Below are 18,868 nucleotides of genomic sequence, written 5' to 3'. Positions count from 1 at the left end.
ACTTAGTCTAGAGGAGGAGACAGGCATTAATATATTATATTAATTAATTAATATTATATTAATATTATTAATATAAATAATAAACAACTTATATGGACATAAGTGCTGTGGGGGTGGGTGGGGGGATGAATAAAGGGAGCAAGTCAGGGTGATGCAGAAGGGAGTGGCAGAAGAGGAAAAAAGGGCTTAGTAGGGAAGGCCTCTTGTGGAAATGGACCTTTCCGACTAAATCCTCATTTCCTCTTCTCCTACTCCCTTCTGCTTTATTTACTCTTGGATTTTTACCCTTTATTCACCCTTCACTCAGCTCCACAGAACTTATGTACATACCTGTGATTCATTTATTTATATCAGTGATTGACTTTCCCTCTAAATGTATGCTCCTGGTGGGCAGGGAATGTTTCCACCAACTCAAGTATATTATATTGTCCCAAGCACTTAGTACAGTGCTCTGCACCCTGTAAGTGTTCAATAAATACTACTGATTGTGCTGAGAATGATGTGGACAATGGTAAGATTCGGCGAAGCAGCATGGCTTAGTGGATAGAGCAGGGTGCCTGGGCATCAGAAGGCCCTGGGTTCTAATCCCAGCTCCACTACATGTCTGCTGTGTGACCTTGGGCAAGTCACTTTACTTCTCTCTGCCTCAGTTACCTCATCTGGAAAATTCACTTGTATTTATTGGAAAATGGGGATTAAGACTGTGAGCCCTATGTGAGACAGGGACTGTGTCCCACCCAGTTACTTTGAATCTACCCCAGTGCTTAGTACAGTGCCTGGCACATAGTAAGCAATTAACAAATGCCACAGTTATTATTATTATTAGGATTCCCTGAAACACTCCAATGTCAATTACAAGAGAAAAGTGTTTGGCAGTGAAATGTGAATGGACCATACAGTTCATTGTAATTTCACTCAAGGAGATTCATTCATTCATTCAATAGTATTTATTGAGCACTTACTTTGTGCAGAGCACTGTACTAAGAGCTTGGAATGTACAAATCGGTAACAGATAAAGTCCCTGCCCTTTGATGAGATTGACCGCTTTGGCGATGCCAGCTGAAAGCATTGGATTTCCAACTCACTGGTTGGCTCAGTTCATCTCCTTTTGGGGCTTTGTTTCAAAGCACAAAATCTGTAGCCAGGGACCTTACGGTAAAACCCCCCAAAAAGGAAATTCTATGATTTTGCAAACAGGGCAAAAGCCTCGTTTCCTGACTGAAGACATAAAGGGGAAGGAGGAAAGGAGTCTGGACAAAAAACAACCCCAAAGGAGGAAGCCACTGAAATCAGCAGATGTGACGGAGAAGCAGAGAAACAAGAGCCTGACCTGAAAAATATAGGGGAAAAAACAGCAAATGCTGAAAGAAAACAGGAGAGGGGCAAAAACTGTGCATTCTGACAAATGGCAAGGGCTCAGGACTCATCCAAAACTGGTGAATTTGGGGTCTTTCAGAAGTTTTACAGGTTGTGCTAGAGCTAAATGTAATTTTCCAAATGATAGCTGCAGAGTCCTCCTGCTTGCAAGGTTCATCTCTTTGCTGTGAAAAATGTAGTCTCCTTTTGAGATGCAAAATAGGCTGGAACAGCTACTTGTGGAGATACAAGTCTAGAAATTCTGGAGGCATAAATACGACCAGGACCTAATTATTGAAACAGGAGTAAGCACTACACTAAGGAAGGGATCCCCAAGATATTAAGAGGAACAAGAATAATTATGAGCACTTAATATGTGCCAGGCACTGCACTAAACGCTGGGGTTGATGCAAGCAAATCGGGTTGGACACAGTCCCTGTTCCAGCTGGGGCTCACAGTCTCAATCCCCATTTTACAGATGAGGTAAATGAGGCACAGAGAAATGAAGGAAGACTAAACAGCATGTACTGAGCACCCATTGGAGGGTAGCAGCGTGGCTCAGTGGAAAGAGCACGGGCTTGGGAGTCAGAGATCATGGGTTCGAATTCCGGCTCTGTCTCTTGTCAGCCGTTTGACTGTGGGCAAGTCACTTAACTTCTCTGTGCCTCAGTTACCTCATCTGTAAAATGGGGATTAAGACTGTAAGCCTCACATGGGACAATCTGATTACCCTGTATCTACCCCAGCGCTTGCTTAGAACAGTGCTCTGCACATAGTAAGCACTTAACAAATACCAACATTATTATTAGTATTACTAAGCACTTTTTTATTGTATGCATTAAGTGCTTAATGTGTGACAGGCACTGTACTAAGAGCTTGGGTAGACCTGAGATAATCGGGTTTGTCCCTGTCTCCACCTAAGTCTTAATCCCCATTTACACATGAGGGAATCTGAGGCACACAGAGAAGTGAAGTGACTTGTCCAAGGTCCTACAGCAGGCAAGTAGCAGAGCCGGTATTAGAACTCAGGTCCTCTGACCACCAGGCTCATGCTCTTTTCACCAGGCCTTCCTCCTTCTCGTGGGAGACAGACATGCAATGACTGAGAAGCAGCATGGCTTAATGGATAGAGCCTGGGCCTGAGACTTAGAAGGACCTGGATTCTAATTCCGGCTCTGCCAACTGTATGACCTTGGGCAAGTAACTTCACTTCTCTGGACCTCAATCCCCTCATCTGTAAAATGAGGATTAAGAGTGCGAGCCCCAGTGTAGAACTGGGACTGTGTCCAACTGGATTACCTTGAATCTACCCCAGTGCTTAGCACAGTGTCTGGCACATTGTAAGCGCTTAACACATACCATATATTATTATTATTATTATTATTGTTAGTGTTTTCCATTGGCGGCGGAAGGGCAGAACTCAGAATTCTAGCCAGCAGGCCTGAGTGGAGCCCCATCCCTTGCGCCAGCTGATAAAGAGGAAGAGCCACTGGCTACGTTTCAACTTGGCCAGGCAAGGAGATGACTGTCCACCGTCTTCCTCTTCATCTGCTAATCATAATAATAATAATAATAATAATAAGAGCATCGGTTATTCCCACACTATATGCCAGCAACTAGGGTTGATACAATACAGCCAGATCAAGCACAATCCCTGTCCCTCTCAGGACTTATAGGCATAGGGGAGGGCTGGTATTTTTTTCCCATTTTACAAGATGAAGAAACTGAGGTACAGAGACATTAAATGACTTACCCAAGGTCACACCGCAGGCAGGAGGCCAAGCCAGGATAAGCACCCATGTCTCCCAGTCTAGGCCTTTTTCCACTAGGCCTCGCTGCTTCGTGTATTTATGGGGTGCTCAGTGGGGGTGTGACACTAGGCAAGAAGACCTCCTTCTCTCCCCCCAGCACAACCCATGGTGAACCAGCGGTGGTTGAAACTTGCCTAGCAAGATTTTTGGAGATGTTCAACCACCAGAAAAGCAGCCCTCCTAGTGGACAGATCCCGAGCCTGGAAGTCAAAAGGATCTGGGTTCTAATCCCGCCTCTGCCACATGTCTGCTGGGTGACCTCGGGCAAGCCACTTCACTTCTCTGTGCCTTAGTCACCTCATCTGTAAAATGGGGATTAAGACTGTGAGTCCCAAGTGGGACATGGATTGTCTCCAACCTAAGAAACTTGGATCTACTCCAGGGCTTAGTTCAGAGCCTGGCACATAGTAAGTACTGAAGAAATACCATTAGAAAATGGGGACACCTACTTCCTGTCTTATTCCTGTTCTTCTTTTGCTCCTATGACTTGTAAATACTTTTTTTTGTCTGTCTTCTCCCAAGGTCACTCAGTCAACTACGCTTACCGAGTGCTTACTGTGTGCAGAGCACTGTACAAAGCACTTGGGGGAGTACAATACAACAACAGACACATTCCCAGCCCACAGTGAGCTTAGAGTCTAGAGGGGAACCTGAAGCACCCCATGAGACTGAAAGCTCCTTCAGGGCAAGGAGTGTATGTGTCTTACTTCTGCTGCCCCCTGCTAAATGTTTTGCACTCAGTTGACACTCAAAATATACCATCCACTGATTGAGGGAGGCAAAGTTCATCAATCAAAAACCAGACTGGATTTAGGGTGAACTAACTGGAAGAAGAGCTGATGTCATCATTCTAGATGTTATGATTTTAGATAGAGCACGGGCCTGGGTGTCAGAAGGTTGTAGTTTCTGGTCCCGGCTCTGCCACTTATCTATTGTGTGGCCTTGGGCAAGTCACTTCACTTCTCTGGGCCTCAGTTCCCTCATCTATAAAATAGGGATTGAGACTGTGAGCCCCCCATGGGACAGGGACTGTGTCCAACCCAACCCGATTTTCTTGTATCCACCCCAGGGCTTAGTACAGTGCCTGGCAGATAGCTATTGTCTCTATCTGTTGCCGAAATGTACATTCCAAGCGCTTAGTACAGTGCTCTGCAAATAGTAAGCGCTTAATAAATACTATTGAATGAATGAATTGCTTAACAAATACTATTATTGTTATCATTATTATTATTATTACTACTTAGTATGTAAGTCCCTGGGAGGGAATTTAGGGCAGAGACTCAAGTTGACTGTGTGGAAGGCAGCAATGGTAAACCACTTCCATATTTTTACCAAGAAAACTCTTTGGATTCACTACCAGAACAATTGTGGATCGAGGTGGGGAGTTCTGGGACAGATGTGTCCATGGTGTCGCTATGCGTCGGAGGCGACTCGACAGCATGAGACAAGATGTGAGTCTCATGTGGGGCATGGACTGTGTCCTGCCTGGTTATCTGGTATTTACCCCAGTGCTTAGTACAGTGTTTTGTGTTGTGAGCAGGGAACATGTCTACCAACTCTATTATATTGTACTCTCCTTCAAGTGTTCAGTATGAGGCACTGCATACAGTAAGCACTCAAAAAATACTATTGATTGATTGGTATGTAGTAAGCGCTTAAATAATACCATTAATAATAATGTTGGTATTTGTTAAGCGCTTACTATGTGCAGAGCACTGTTCTAAGCACTGGGGTAGAAAAAGAAAAGACTCTCAGGTTGCTTCAGCCAGACCAGGCCCCAGTCCCCACGGTTCTGTCCAAAAAAACCCAGGTTTTTTGTGGGAGGACCAAGGGGACAGGGCAGGAAGAGGATGACCAGAGAGTGATGAACTCACCGATAAAGTTTCTGCCGATTTTCCAGTTCGTTGCGTCGGTGCTGTTTGAGCATATGAAACTGATCGTCCCGAGGAAGCTTTGCTGGGAGACAATAAAGAGAAAACTAGATAAATGTGGGAAACAAATGCCAGAAAATAAATCACTCAGTCTTCCTAGTGATTCCAGACACTGTTGGTTAGGCTTCAGGAAAAGAGGAAATGGGAGAGCATTAACTAGGTACCCACAGTCTTATCTACAAGGAGGCTCTGGGGAGTCTGTGGGTTTCGCTTGCTCGCCCCTCGCTCCCAAACGACTGACAGAGGAGCTGCCGTGTGCGATCTGAGAACGAGACATTTGGGACTTGGGAGCTCAATTCCGGACTCTTCCTTGGCCTTTAGTTTTTAAAGGAGAGGAATTCCAAGAAAATGGTTTTAGACTCAAGCCGTCCTAATGAGCAGTGACTCAAAGCCTTTAACAGTAATCATAATAATGATGGTATTTGTCAAGTGCTTCCTATGTGTCAAGCACCACTGGAGTAGATTCAAGCTCATTCACTGTCATACTTATTGAGTGCTCACTGCATGCAAAGCACTGTACTAAGCACTTGAGAGAGTACACTACAACAACAAACAGATACATTCCCTGTCCAAAGCAAATTCACAGTCTAGAGGGGGAGACAGATAATAATATATATAAATAAATAAATAGATATATACATACATGCTTTGGGGCTTGGAGGAAGGAGGAATGAAGGGAACAAGTCAGGGTGATGCAGAATGGAGTGGGAAAAGAGAGGAGGGCTTAGTCAGGGAAGGCTTCTTGGAGGAGATGTGCCTTCAATAAGGCTTTGAAGTGGGGGAGAGCAATTTTCTGTCTGATATGAGGAGGGAGGGCCTTCCAGGCCAGAGGCAGGATGTGGGTGAGAACTCAGCGTCGAGATGGACGAGATCAAGGTAGAGTAAGAAGGTTAGCACTAGAGGAACGAAGTGTGCGGGCTGGGTTTTAGTAGGAGAGCAGCAAGGTGAGGTAAGAGGGAGCAAGTGACTGCTTTAAAACCAATGGTGAGGAGTTTTTGTTTGATGTGGAGGTGGATGGGCAACCACTGGAGTTTCTTGAGGAGTGGGGAAACACGGTCTGAGATCTGGGCAGCAGAATGGAGTATGGACTGGAGTTGGGAGAGAATAATAATAACAATAATGTTGGTATTTGTTAAGTGCTTACTATGTGCAGAGCACTGTTCTAAGCACTGTGGTAGATACAGGGTAATCAGGTTGTCCCATGTGGGGTTCACAGTCTTTATCCCCATTTTGCAGATGAGGTAACTGAGGCACAGAGAAGTTAAGCGATTGCCCACAGTCACACAGCTGACAAGTGGCAGAGCCGGCATTCGAACCCACGACCTCTGACTCCCAAGCCCGGGCTCTTTCCATTGAGCCACGCTGCTTCTAGACAAGGGAAGCATGGAGGTCAGCAAGGAGACTGCTGCAGTAATCAAGGTGGGATAGGATAACGACTTGCATTCACGTATTAGCAGTTTGGATGGAGATGAAGAAGCAGAGTGGATGTGAAGGAAGAACTGTATTACAGTTCCTGTCCCATATGGGGCTCATGGTCTTAATCCCCATTTTACAGATGAAGTAACTGAGGCCCAGAGCAGTTAAGTGATTTGCCCAAGGTCACACAGCAGACAAGTGGCAGACAGTAGAACCCGTGTCCTTCTGACTCTCAGGACCGTGCTCTAACCACTAGACCCCCTTTTTCTGGGAGTCCTAGGACCCGAGCAGAAAGGCACCTTTACCTTTTGTGGAAGATGGTCAGTGTGACGGGTAGTTCAGTAATCCTTGAGCAAACTCACCTATATCTATATCTCCTTGCCCTAATCCCAATCAGTCACATTTATTAAATGTTTTTACAGTACTATGTGCTTAGGAGAGTGCAATAACTGTAATCTATTTATATTAATTCCTGTCTCCCCCTCTAGACTGTAATAATGATGGTATTTATTAAGTGCTTGCTATGTCAGGCACTGTACTAAACGCTGGGGTGGATACAAAGAAAAAGGGATGGACACAGTCCCTGTCTCCTGTGGGGCTCACATTCTCAGCCCCCATTTTACAGATGAGGTAACTGAGGCACAGAGAACTGAAGTGACTTGCCCATGGTCACCCAACAGACAAGTGGTGGAGCCAGGATTAAAACCCATGACCTTCTGACTCCCATACCCGTGCTCGACCCACTAGGCTGGTTTGTTATGGGGACTGAATAATAATAATAATAATAATGTTGGTATTTGTTAAGCGCTTACTATGTATAGAGCACTGTTCAAAGCGCTGGGGTAAATACAGGGTAATCAGGTTGTCCCACGTGAGGCTCACAGTTAATCCCCATTTTACAGATGAGGGAACTGAGGCACAGAGAAGTGAAGTGACTTGCCCACGGTCACACAGCTGATAAATGGCAGAGGTGGGATTCGAACCCATGACCTCTGACTCCCAAGCCCGGGCTCTTTCCACTGAGCCACGCTGCTTCTCTGACTGAACATGTCTACCAGCTCTGTAATATTAGTACAGTGATCTGCCCACAGTAGGCACTCAGTAAATACAATGGATTGATTAATTGATTACAATAGAGCTAGTAGATGTGACCCTCTGTCCTCAAGGAGCTTACAAACTAGCAGGGAGAGTCAGAGACTAAAAATGAATTGCAGGAAGGGGAAGCGGTTGAGTTTAAAGATGTGTAAATAGAAGATCCCGGGGTTGGGAAGTTGGTTTGAGAACCGACATCCTAAGCTGGTGAGGAAATGTTGAAGTGGTAATAGGGTGGGGAGATGATGGTAGATAAAGCAGAGAAGGCTTCCTGGAGGAGATGGTAGTTTCAGAAGGGCCCCCAAAATGGGAAGAGGTGGTGCCAACCCATCAGTTCCACTCAGGAGGGAGGGCTTGAGCCAGGGGTCGACGGTGAGAGAGACGAAGCAAGGTGAATAGGTTGGCATTGCAGGAGTGAAGAGTGCGAGCTGAGCTGTTGTGGGCGAGGAGAGAGGATAGGTAAAGGGGAGAGAGATCATAAAATAGCTTGAAGCCAATGAATGGAAGTTTCTGCTGGATGCAGTGAGGGATGGGCAATGCTTAGAGCTCACCTCCTCCAAGAGCCTTCCCAGACTGAGCTTCCCCTTTTCCCTCTACTTCCTCTCCTCCCCCTCTACGCCCACTTCACCTCCCCTCAGCTAGGCCCTCTTTTCCCCCCTTTCCCTCTGCTCCTCCCCCTCCCCTCAGCACTGTGCTCGTCCGCTCAATTGTATATATTTTCATTACCCTATTTACTTTGTTAATGAGATGTACATCACCTTGATTCTATCTATTGCTATTGTTTTAATGAGATGTTCATCCCCTTGATTCTATTTACTGCTATTGTTGTGGTCTGTCTCCCCTGATTAGACTGTAAGCCCGTCAATGGGCAGGGACTGTCTCTATCTGTTGCCGATTTGTACATTCCAAGCACTTAGTACAGTGCTCTGCACATAGTAAGCGCTCAATTAATACTATTGAATGAATGAATGATGCTTGGAGGTTTTTGAGGAATGGGGAGATGCACATTTCCTGCATCTCCTGCATGGTACTAGTGTAAAAGTTTCACATCCTCCCAAGTAATTAATCAATCAATCACTCAGTGGTATTTATTGAGAACTCACTTTGTACAAAGCACTATACTCAGCATTTAGGAGAGTGCAATGTAGTCGGTAATAATAATAATAATAATAATGGTATTTGTGAAGCACTTACTATGTGCCAAGCAATGGGATGGTTACAAGCGAATCAGGTTGGACAAAGTCCCTGTCCCAGGTGGGGCTCGCAGTCTCAATCCCCATTTTATAGATGAGGTAACTGAGGCACAGAGAAGTAAAGTGACTTCCCCAAGGTCACTCAGCAGACAAGTGGTAGAGCCGGAATTAGAACACATGACCTTCTGACTCCCAGGCCCGTGCCATATCCACTACGTCCTGCTGCTTCTCTTGACAGACACAATCTCTGCCCCCAAAGTTACAGGGTCAGGCAAAATTACGAAGGTTTAGAAAATATTTGTGGATGGTGATAATGAATATAGAAATCTTTTATTATTTACCTTGTGGAAAGTTAAATTTCAAATTATAGTGCTCCCACGTTCAAAGCCCTCCTAAAACCTTGCTTCCTTCTGGAAGCTTTCTGTGCTTTCTCAGATAAATCCCATGCCCCCTTCACCATTAGTACATTTTGTTCTTCTCCTCAGCACTTACAAATATCTTATTTATAAAGTCAATTACTTATTCCACTATTTTCATTCTGATACATTTGTATTTCTTCCCATTACATCCTTCTTCTTCCTCCTACTATGACTGTTGGTAAATCATTTTGAGAAGCAGTATGGCTCAGTGGAAAGAGACTGGGCTTGGGAGTCAGAGGTCATGGGTTCTAATCCCGGCTCCACTGCATGTCAGCTATGTGACTTTGGGCAAGTCACTTCACTTCTCTGGGTCTCAGTTTCCTCAACTGTAAAATGGGGATTAAGACTGTGAGCCCCACATGGGACAACCTGATCACCTTGTCTGCCCCCAGTGCTTAGAACAGTGCTTTGCACATAGTAAGTGCTTAACAAATGCCATTATTATTATTTTTGTCTATATCCTGGAGGCAGTGACCATGTGTCTTACTTCTGGGAAGTAGCAAGGCCTAGTGGAAAAAGCTCTGAACTGGGAGTCAGAGGACCTAGGTTCTAATCCTGGCTCCACCACCTGTCTTCTGGATGACCTTGGGCAAGTCCCTTAAATTCCCCATGCCTCAGTTTTCTCATTTGTAAAATGGGGATTAAATCTTACTCCCTCCTAGTTAGGCTGAGAGCCCCAGGTGGGACAGGGATGGTGCCTGCCCTGATTATCTTGTATCTACTCCAGCACTTACTGCAGTGCTTGGCACAAAGTGCTTCACAAATCCCATAACTATTTTTATCATTCTAGTGTACTCTATCACCCGCTGAGTGCTAACTTTCTCACTGTCCCTCGATCTCATCTATCTCACCGTTGATCTATCGCCCACGTCCTCCTCTAGCCTGGAACGCCCTCCCTCTTCAAGTCCAACAGACAATTACTCTCTCCCTCTTCAAAGCCTTATTGAAGGCCCAACTCCACCAAGAGGCCTTCCCAGACTAAGCCCTCCTTTCCTCTTCCCCCACTCCCTTCTGCATCATCCTGTCCTTTTATTCATTTCCCCTCCAGCCCCATAGCACTTAGGTACATATCTGTAATTCACTTATTTATATTAATATCTATCTCCCCCTCTAGACTGTAAGCTCATTGTGGACAGGGAATGTGTCTGTTTACTGTTATATTGTATTCTCCCAGGTGTTTAGTACAATGCTCTGCACACAGTAAGCACTCAGTAAATATGATTGACTGAATGAATGAATGAATGAATGAATGAATGTGGGACCTAATTATCTTTTATCTACACCAGCGCTTAATGGAGGCCTGGGCTCTATCCATTAGGCCACGTTGCTTCTCATCTCCCCTTCTTACACCCCCACCTCTCAAACTCTCCAGAGACTGATCACCTTGCACACATGTAAAACATCTGTCAGTCAGAAGAGCATGACATAGGCTCTTATGATGATAATGGTAGTTGTTAAGCACTTACTATGTGTCAAGCACCGTTCTAAGTGCCACGAGGAGCAGTATGGCCTAGTGGAAAGAGCATAGCTCTGGAAGACAGGCTACCTGCATTCTAAACTCTGCCACTTGCCTGTTGGGTGAGCTTGGGCAAGTCACTTCAATTTCCTGTGCTGGTTTCCTCATCTGTAAAATGAGGACTCAACAACCGCTCTTCCTCTGCTTAGACTGTGAGTCCCTTGAAGGATAGGGACTGTGTCCGACCTAATTATCTGTACTACCCAACAATTAGTAGAGTGCTTTGCACATAGGACTCAACACATTATCATTATTATTACCGTTGTTGGAGTTATTATTATTACTGTCCTAGATTTCTTAAATATTCCATTCCATTATCGGTCAATCCATCATATTTATTGAGCACTTACTGTGTGCAAAGCACTGCACTAAGCACTTGGGAGAGTACACTCCAACAGAGTTGGTAGACACATTTCCTGCCCACAACAAGCTCACAGCCTAGAGAGGGAGAAAGACATTAATATGAATAAATAAATAAATTACGGATACATAAGCCCAGACTGAGCTCCCCTTCTCCCTCTACTCCCTCTACCACCGCCCCCCCTTCACCTCTCCGCAGCTTAACCCTCTTTTCCCCCCATTTCCCTCTGCTCCTCCCTCTCTCCCTTGCCATCCCCTCAGCACTGTACTCGTCTGCTCAACTGTATATATTTTCATTACCCTATTTCTTTTGTTAATTTTGTTAATGAAATGTACATCGCCTTGATTCTATTTAGTTGCCATTGTTTATACGAGATATTCTTCCCCTTGACTCTATTTATTGCCATTGTTCTTGTCTGTCTGTCTCCCCCAATTAGACTGTAAGCCCGTCAAATGGCAGGGACTGTCTCTATCTGTTGCCGACTTGTTCATTCCAAGCGCTTAGTACAGTGCTCTGCACATAGTAAGCGCTCAATAAATACTATTGAATGAATAAGTGCTGTGGGGCTGAGGGACGGGTGAATAAAGGGAGCGGATCAGGGTGTTGCAGAAGGGACTGGAAAGAGAGGAAATGAGGTCGTAGTCAGAGAAGGCCTCTTGGAAGAGGTGTGCCTTCAAATTTGCCTTGAAGGTGGGGAGAGTAATTGTCTGTCAGATATGAAGAGAGAGGGTGTTTCAGGCCAGAGGGTGTTTCAGGCCAAAGGCAGGACATGAGCAAGAGGTTGAAGGCAAGATAGACAAGATCGAGGTATAGTGAGTAGTTTGGCATTAGAGTAGCAAAGTGTGCAGGGTGGGTTGTAATTGGAGAGCAGTGAGGTGAGGTAGGACAAGCCAATGTAATTGAGTGCTTCAAAATCAAAGGTAATGAGTTTTTGTTTGATTTAGAGATGGATGGGCAACCACTGGAGGTTCTTGAGGAGCAGGTAAACTTGGACTGAACTCTTTTGTAGAAAAATGATCCAGGCAGCAGAGTGAAGTATGGACTGGAATGGGGAGAGACAAGAGGCAGGGAGGTCAGCAAGCAGGCTGATACAGTAATCAAGGTGGGATAGGATAAGTTTTTGGATTAATGTGGTAATAGTTTGAATTGAGAGGAAAGGGTGAATTTTAGTGATGTTGTGAGGGTTGAATTGGCAGGATTTAGTGAGTGATTGAATATGTGGGTTCAATGAGAGAGAGAGGCAACAAGGATAACAATTAGGTTACAGGCTTGTAAGACAGGAAGAATGGTGGGACTGTCTAAAACGACAAGAAAATCAAGGGGAGGACAGGGTTTGGGTGGTAAAATAAGGCGTTCTGTTTTGGACATATTAAGTTTAAGGACAACCACATAGAGATGTCTTGAAGGCAGGAGGAAATGTGAGACTGCAGAGAGGGACAGAGATCAGGGTTGGAGCTGTAGACTTGGGAATCATTCACCTAGAGGTGGTAGTTGAAGCCATAGGAGCAAATGAGTTCTCCAAGGGAGTGGGTGTAGATGGAGAATAGAAGAGGACCCAAAACTGAACCTTGAGGGACTCCCACAGTTTGAGGCTGGGAGGCAGGAGAAGAGGCCATGAAAGAGACTTGAGAATGAGCATCCAGAGATAGAGGAGAAGAACCTGGGGAGGACAGTTTTAGTGAAGTCAAGGTTGGATAATGTTTCCAGGAGAAGGGGGTGATAGTCAGTTTAGAAGGCAGCGGAGAGGATGAAGAGGATGAGGATGGAGTAGAGGCCATTGGATTTGGCAAGATTATTAGTGATCTTTGAGAGGGCGATTCGTTATTTTTAGCAATAAACAGACAACCTGGATCTTCTCCCTGCTCCCTCTACTTGCAAATAATTTGACTGCCTGTCTTTCCCATTAGATTGTAAACTCCTGGAGGGCAGGATCTGTGTCTCTTACTTCTATTATACTACCCTGAGCTCTTAGTAGTCAGTCAGTCGTATTTATTGAGTGCTTACAGTGTGCAGAGCATTGTATTAAGCAGTTGGGAGAGTTCACTATGACAATATAACAGACACATTCCCTACCCACAGTGAGCTTACAGTCTAGAGATGGAGACAGACATTACTATAAATAAATAAATTATGGATATAGGTGTTGAGGGGCTGGGAGGAGGGCTAAATAAAGGGAGCAAGTCAGGGCAACCCAGAAGGGAGCTGAAGAAAGGAAAAGAGGAAGGCCTTTCAGAGATGTGTTTTCAATTAGGCTTTGAAGGGGGGAAGAGTAATTGTCTGTCGGATATGAGGAGGGAAGGTGTTCCAGGCCAGAGGCAGGATGTGGGCGAGAGGTCAGTGGAGAGACACAAGATTAAGGTAGAGTGAGAAGGTTAGCATTAGAGGAGTGAAGTTTGCTGGCTGGGTTGCAATAGGAGAGTAGCGAAGTGAGAAAGGAGGGAGCAAGGGGATTGAGGGCTTTAAAGCCAATGGTGAGGAGTTTCTGTTTGATGAAGAGGTGGATGGGCAACCCCTGGAGGTTCTTGAGGAGTGGTGAAACATGGCCTGAACAGTTTTATAGAAAAATGATCTGGGTAGCAGAGTGAAGTATGGACCGGAGTGGAGAGAGACAGAAAGTTGGGAGATCAACAAGGAGACTGATATAGTAATCAAGGCAGAATAGGATAAGTGATTGGATTAATGTCATAATTTGGATGGAGAGGAAAGGGCTGATTTTAGCAATGTTGTGAAGGTGGAAGTGACAGGATTTAGTGATAGATTGAATATGTGGGTTGAATGAGAGAGAGGAGTCGAGGAAAATGCCAAAGTTACAGGCTTGAGAGACAGGAAGGGTGGTGGTGCCAACTGTCGTGATGGGAAAGCAAGGAGGAGGACAGGGCTTGGGGGGAAGATGAAGAGTTTTGTTAGTACAGGTTCTGCTCACAATAGATGCCCAATAAGTACTGTGGGTGTTGATGATGACACCTTCTAATCTTTGTTTCAGCCTGAGAGACAGAGATGGCTTTCACATTTTGAGTGCAGAGCTGTTGAAGAGGTTTTACTGAAATGTTTGGTGCCAACTGCCACAGATGAACACACTTCCCTTCCAACTGGCCAAGGGAGTGTGGATGACTTAGTGCCAATCCACACTGTTTTTGGAAAAACCAATCAAATGTGTGGTCTGCTGATGGTGGATACTCCTTCCTCTCCTTTGCCCATCCTAAAGAAGGACCAGACTACCAGTAACGCAGTGGTGACTGCCCGGCACTGCGGTTTGGGATTCCTGAGCCCTCAGAATCTCGATTACTGGTGTTTATTGAGCGCTTCCTTTGTGCAGAGCCCTGTAAGGGCCATGTCTTCTTATGCTTCATATCATCGACTTTGCTCAGGGATGATGGGGGGCAAGAAGCTCTGAGAAACAGTGGAAAGCTAGGGTGGGAAACAGGGTGCCCTAATGGAAATAGCACAGGCCTGGAGTCAGAAGACCTGGGTTCTAATCCTGATCTTCCACTTGACTGTTGTGTGACCTTGGGTAAGTCATTTCACTTCCAAGAAGCCTTCCCTGATTAACTCCTCTTTTCTCCAGTTCGCTCACCCTTCTGCGTCATCTATAGAGAAGCAGCGTCATCTTATAGAGAAGCAGCGTGGCTCAGTGGAAAGAGCCCGGGCTTTGGAGTCAGAGGTCATGAGTTCAAATTCCGGCTCTGCCACTTGCCAGCTGTATGACTGTGGGCAAGTCGCTTCACTTCTCTGTGCCTCAGTTACCTCATCTGTAAAATGGGGATGAAGTCTGTGAGCCCCACGTGGGACAACCTGATTCCCCTGTGTCTACCCCAGCGCTTAGAACAGTGCTCTGCACATATTAAGCGCTTAACAAATACCATCTATGCACTTGGATCTGTGACCTTTGGACATTTGATACTTAATTCACCCCTCAACCCCACAGCTCTTATGTAAACATCTATAAATTATAAATTACGTATTTATTCATATTAATGTCCACGAGGCCTTCCCCGATTAAGCCCTCTTTTTTCCGACTCACTCTCTCCTGTGTCATCTATGCACTTGGCTCTGTGGACATTTTGGACATTTTATATTTGCCTCACTTCTAACCCCACAGCACTTATATACATATCTTTAAATTAATCTAGAAATTATGTACATATCGTTAAATTAATATATTATAAATTATTTATTAATTTTAATGTCTGTGTCCTACCCTACCCTGTAAACTCGTTCTGGACAGAGAATGTATCTGCTAATTCTGTTGTTCGTTCATTCAGTCATTCATTCAATCACATTTATTGAGCACTTACTGTGTGCAGAGCACTGTACTAAGCACTTGGAAAATACGATTCAGCAATAGAGAGAGATAATCCCTGCCCATAAAGGGGTTACAGTCTAGAGTGGGGAGACAGACATCAAAACAAGTAAACAGGCACTAATATAAATAAATAGAATTATAGGTATGTACAATACACAAGCACTGTGGGGTGGGGAGGGGGTTCAGCAAAGGGAGCAAATTGGGGTAATGGGGAGGGAGAGGGAGCTGAGGAAAAGGGGGGCTTAATCTTGGAAGAGGTGAGCCTTCAGTAGGGCTCTGAAGCGGGGAAGTGTGATTGGCGGATTTGAGGAGGGAGGACATTCCAGGCCAGAGGTAGGACACAGGCCAGGGTTTGATGGAGGTATAGCTGAGAACAAGGCACAGTGAGAAGGTTAGCACCAGAGGAATGGAGTGTGCAAGGTGGGATGGAGAAGGAGAGAAGGGAGGTGAGGTCGGAGGGGGCAAGGGGATGGACAGCTTTGAAGCCAAGAGTGAGGAATTGTTGTTTGATACGGAGGTTGATAGGCAACCACTGGAGGTTTTTGAGGAGGAGAGTGATATGCCCAGAACATTTCTGTAGAAAGAGAATCCGGGCAGCAGAGTGAAGTATAGATTGAAATGGGGAGAGGCATGAGACTGGAAGGTCGGAAAGGAGGCTGATGCTGTATGACTGTAGTAACGTGGTAGTGGTTTGGATGGAGATGAAAGGGAGGATCTTGGAGATGTTGTGAAGGTGAGACCGACGGGCTTTGGTGACAGATTGGATATGTGGGGTGAATGAGAGAGCAGAGTCAAGTATGACACCGAGGTTTCAGGCTTGTGAGACGGGAAGAATGGTAGTGCCGTCTACAATGATGGGAAAGTCAGGGAGAGGACAGGGTTTGGGAGAAAAGAAAGGTGCTCTGTCTTGGACATGTTGAGTTTTAGGTGGCGGGCAGACATCCAGGTGGAGATGTCCTTAAGGCAAGAGGAGATGCAAGCCTGGAGGGAGGGATAGAGAACAGGGGAGGAGATGTAGATTTGGGTATCATCCACATAGAAATGATACTTGAAGTCATGGGAACTAATGAGTTTACCAAAGGAGTGAATACAGATGGAAAACAGTAAGGGACCAAGAACTGACTCCTTAGGAAACCCTACAGTTAGGGGATGGGAGGGGAAGGAGGAGTCCTCGAAGGAGACGGAGAATGAACGGCCAGAGAGATAAGAGGAGAACCAGGAGAGGACGGAGTCAGTGAAGCCAAAATTGGATAGCGTGTTGAGGAGAAGGGGATGGTCAACTGTGTCAAAGGCAGCTGAGAGGTCAAGGAGGATTAGGATGGAGTAGAAGCCGTGGAATTGGGCAAGAAGGAGGTCATTGGTGACCTTTGAGAGGGAGATTTCAGAGGAGTGGAGGGGACAGAAGCCAGATTGGAGGGGGTCCAGGAGAGAGGTGGAGGAGAAGAATTTGAGGCAGCGAGTGCAGACGACTCATTCCAGGAGTTTGGAAAGGAAGGGTAGGAGGGAGATTGGGTGATAACTGAAGGGTTTGTTTTTTAGAATGGGGGAGACGTGGACATGTTTGAAGGCAGAGGGGAAGAAGCCGTTGGAGAGTGAGAGGTTGAAGATGAAAGTTAAGGAGGGGAGGAGGGAAGGCGTGAGAGATTTTATAAGGTGAGAGGGAATGAGGTCTGATGTGCATGTGGAGGGGGTGGCTCTTGAGAGGAGGGAGGAGGTCTCCTCTGCAGAAATTGCTGGGAAGGATGGGAAAGTAGAAGAGGGGGTTGGGGGAGGGGGTGGAGTTGGGGGGAGGGGTGATTTGGGGGAGCTCATACCTGATGGTGTTAATTTTTCTAATGAAGTAGGTGGCCAGATCGTTGCGAGTGAGGGATGGGGGAGAGGCAGGGACGGGGGCCTGAGGAGGAAGTTAAATGTCCGGTACAACTGACAAGAGTGACGGGCATGGGTGTCAATAAAGGAAGAAAAATAGTTTTGCTAGGCAGAGGAGAGGGCAGAGTTAAGGCAAGAAAGAACAAACTTAAAGTGGACAAGGTTGGCCTTGTATATAGATTTATGCCAGCAGCCTTCAGCGGCTCGAGCATAGGAGTGAAGGAGGCAGACAGTGGAGGTGATCTAGGGCTGTGGGTATCACAGGCGCTTAGTACAGTGTTCTGCACACAGTAAGTACCCCATAAATACCACTGATTGATTTACTGATTCTCTGGGGCCCAGTTTCCCCCCTGTAAAAATGAGGATCCAATACCTGTTCTTCTTTCTACATAGACTGTGAGCCTCAAGTATTACAGGAACTATGTTCAAGCTAATTAACGGTATTTGCCCTGGCACTTACCCTCTCAGAGTCACAACTGGAGAGTTTCCAGCACTCAACCAGTCTCGACTAAGAGAGGGAGGGTCACGCAGAGGCATACCCATTCCATTCCTAGGTTGGCCAGTGGCTAGAATGACAAGCGCTTAGTATGGTGCTCTGCACAAAGTAAGCGCTCAATAAATACAATTGAATGAATAGAAGGCAATCTGCTACAAGTCGAGACTCACTCTTGCTGGGCAGCAGCAGCGTGGGAGAGAGTGGAGAATGGAGACTCGAGTTGACTGCGTGGAAGGAGGCAATGGTAAACACTTCCCTATTTTTACCAAGAAAATTCTACAGATCCACTACCAGAACGATTGCAGATAGAGAGTGGAGCGTTCTGGGAGAGATGTGTCCATGGTGTTGCTACGGGTCGAGACGACTTGACAGCAAAAGACAAGACCCTGGCACTTGGAGCAGTGCTTGACATACAGTAAGCGCTTAACAGCCTCATTTGCTTGTATAGACCCCAGAGCTTATTACAGTGCCTGGCAAATCAGAAGCACTTAAGAAATACCACAGTTATCATTAATATTAATATTACTCTTAATATTATTATTATTACTCTCACAATAACTACGACAGTGTGCTAAATGCTATTTCTTTCCTTTGCCTACCTATTCATTCATTCACTCATATTTATTGAGCACTTACTATGTACAGAGCACTGTACTAAGCACTCGGGAAAGGACAATACAACAAGAAACACACACAAACCCTGCCCGCAACTAGCTTAGAGAAGCAGCATGGCGTAGTAGATAGCGCACAGGCCTGGGAGTCGGGTGGTCATGGGTTCTAATCCCGGCTCCGCCACTCAGCTGTGTGTCACCTTGGGCAAGTCACTTCACTTCTCTGGGCCTCAGTTACCTCATCTGTAAAATGGGGATTGAGACTGTGAACACCATTTGGGACAGGGGCTGTGTCCAACCCGATCTGCTTGCATCCACTCCAGCACTTAGTACAGTGCCTGGTACATAGTTAAGCGCTTAACAAATACCACAATTATTATTATTTTTACAATCTAGCAAAGGGGAGACAGACATTAGTAGAAATGAATAAGTGACAGATAGGTACATAACTGCCGTGGAGCTGAGAGAGGGGAAAAACAAAGGAAGCAAATCAG

The 18,868-nt window shown here is 45.6% G+C and overlaps 1 protein-coding gene across 1 annotated transcript in view; it reads right to left on the bottom strand.

The window, feature by feature from the left end:
• Nucleotides 1–18,868, bottom strand: part of ALOX5 (arachidonate 5-lipoxygenase) — a 93,289-nt gene that overhangs the window by 54,103 nt on the left and 20,318 nt on the right. The window contains exon 3 of the mRNA XM_029061713.2: nt 5,042–5,123. Within this exon, the coding sequence (XP_028917546.1) occupies nt 5,042–5,123 (82 nt within the window). The remainder of the gene's footprint in view (nt 1–5,041; nt 5,124–18,868) is intronic.

The sequence above is a fragment of the Ornithorhynchus anatinus genome, chromosome 3 (assembly GCF_004115215.2).
Source record: "Ornithorhynchus anatinus isolate Pmale09 chromosome 3, mOrnAna1.pri.v4, whole genome shotgun sequence".
Lineage (NCBI taxonomy): Eukaryota > Metazoa > Chordata > Mammalia > Monotremata > Ornithorhynchidae > Ornithorhynchus > Ornithorhynchus anatinus.
Note: the sequence above shows the minus strand (reverse complement) of the source record. Positions and strands in the feature narration are given on the sequence as shown.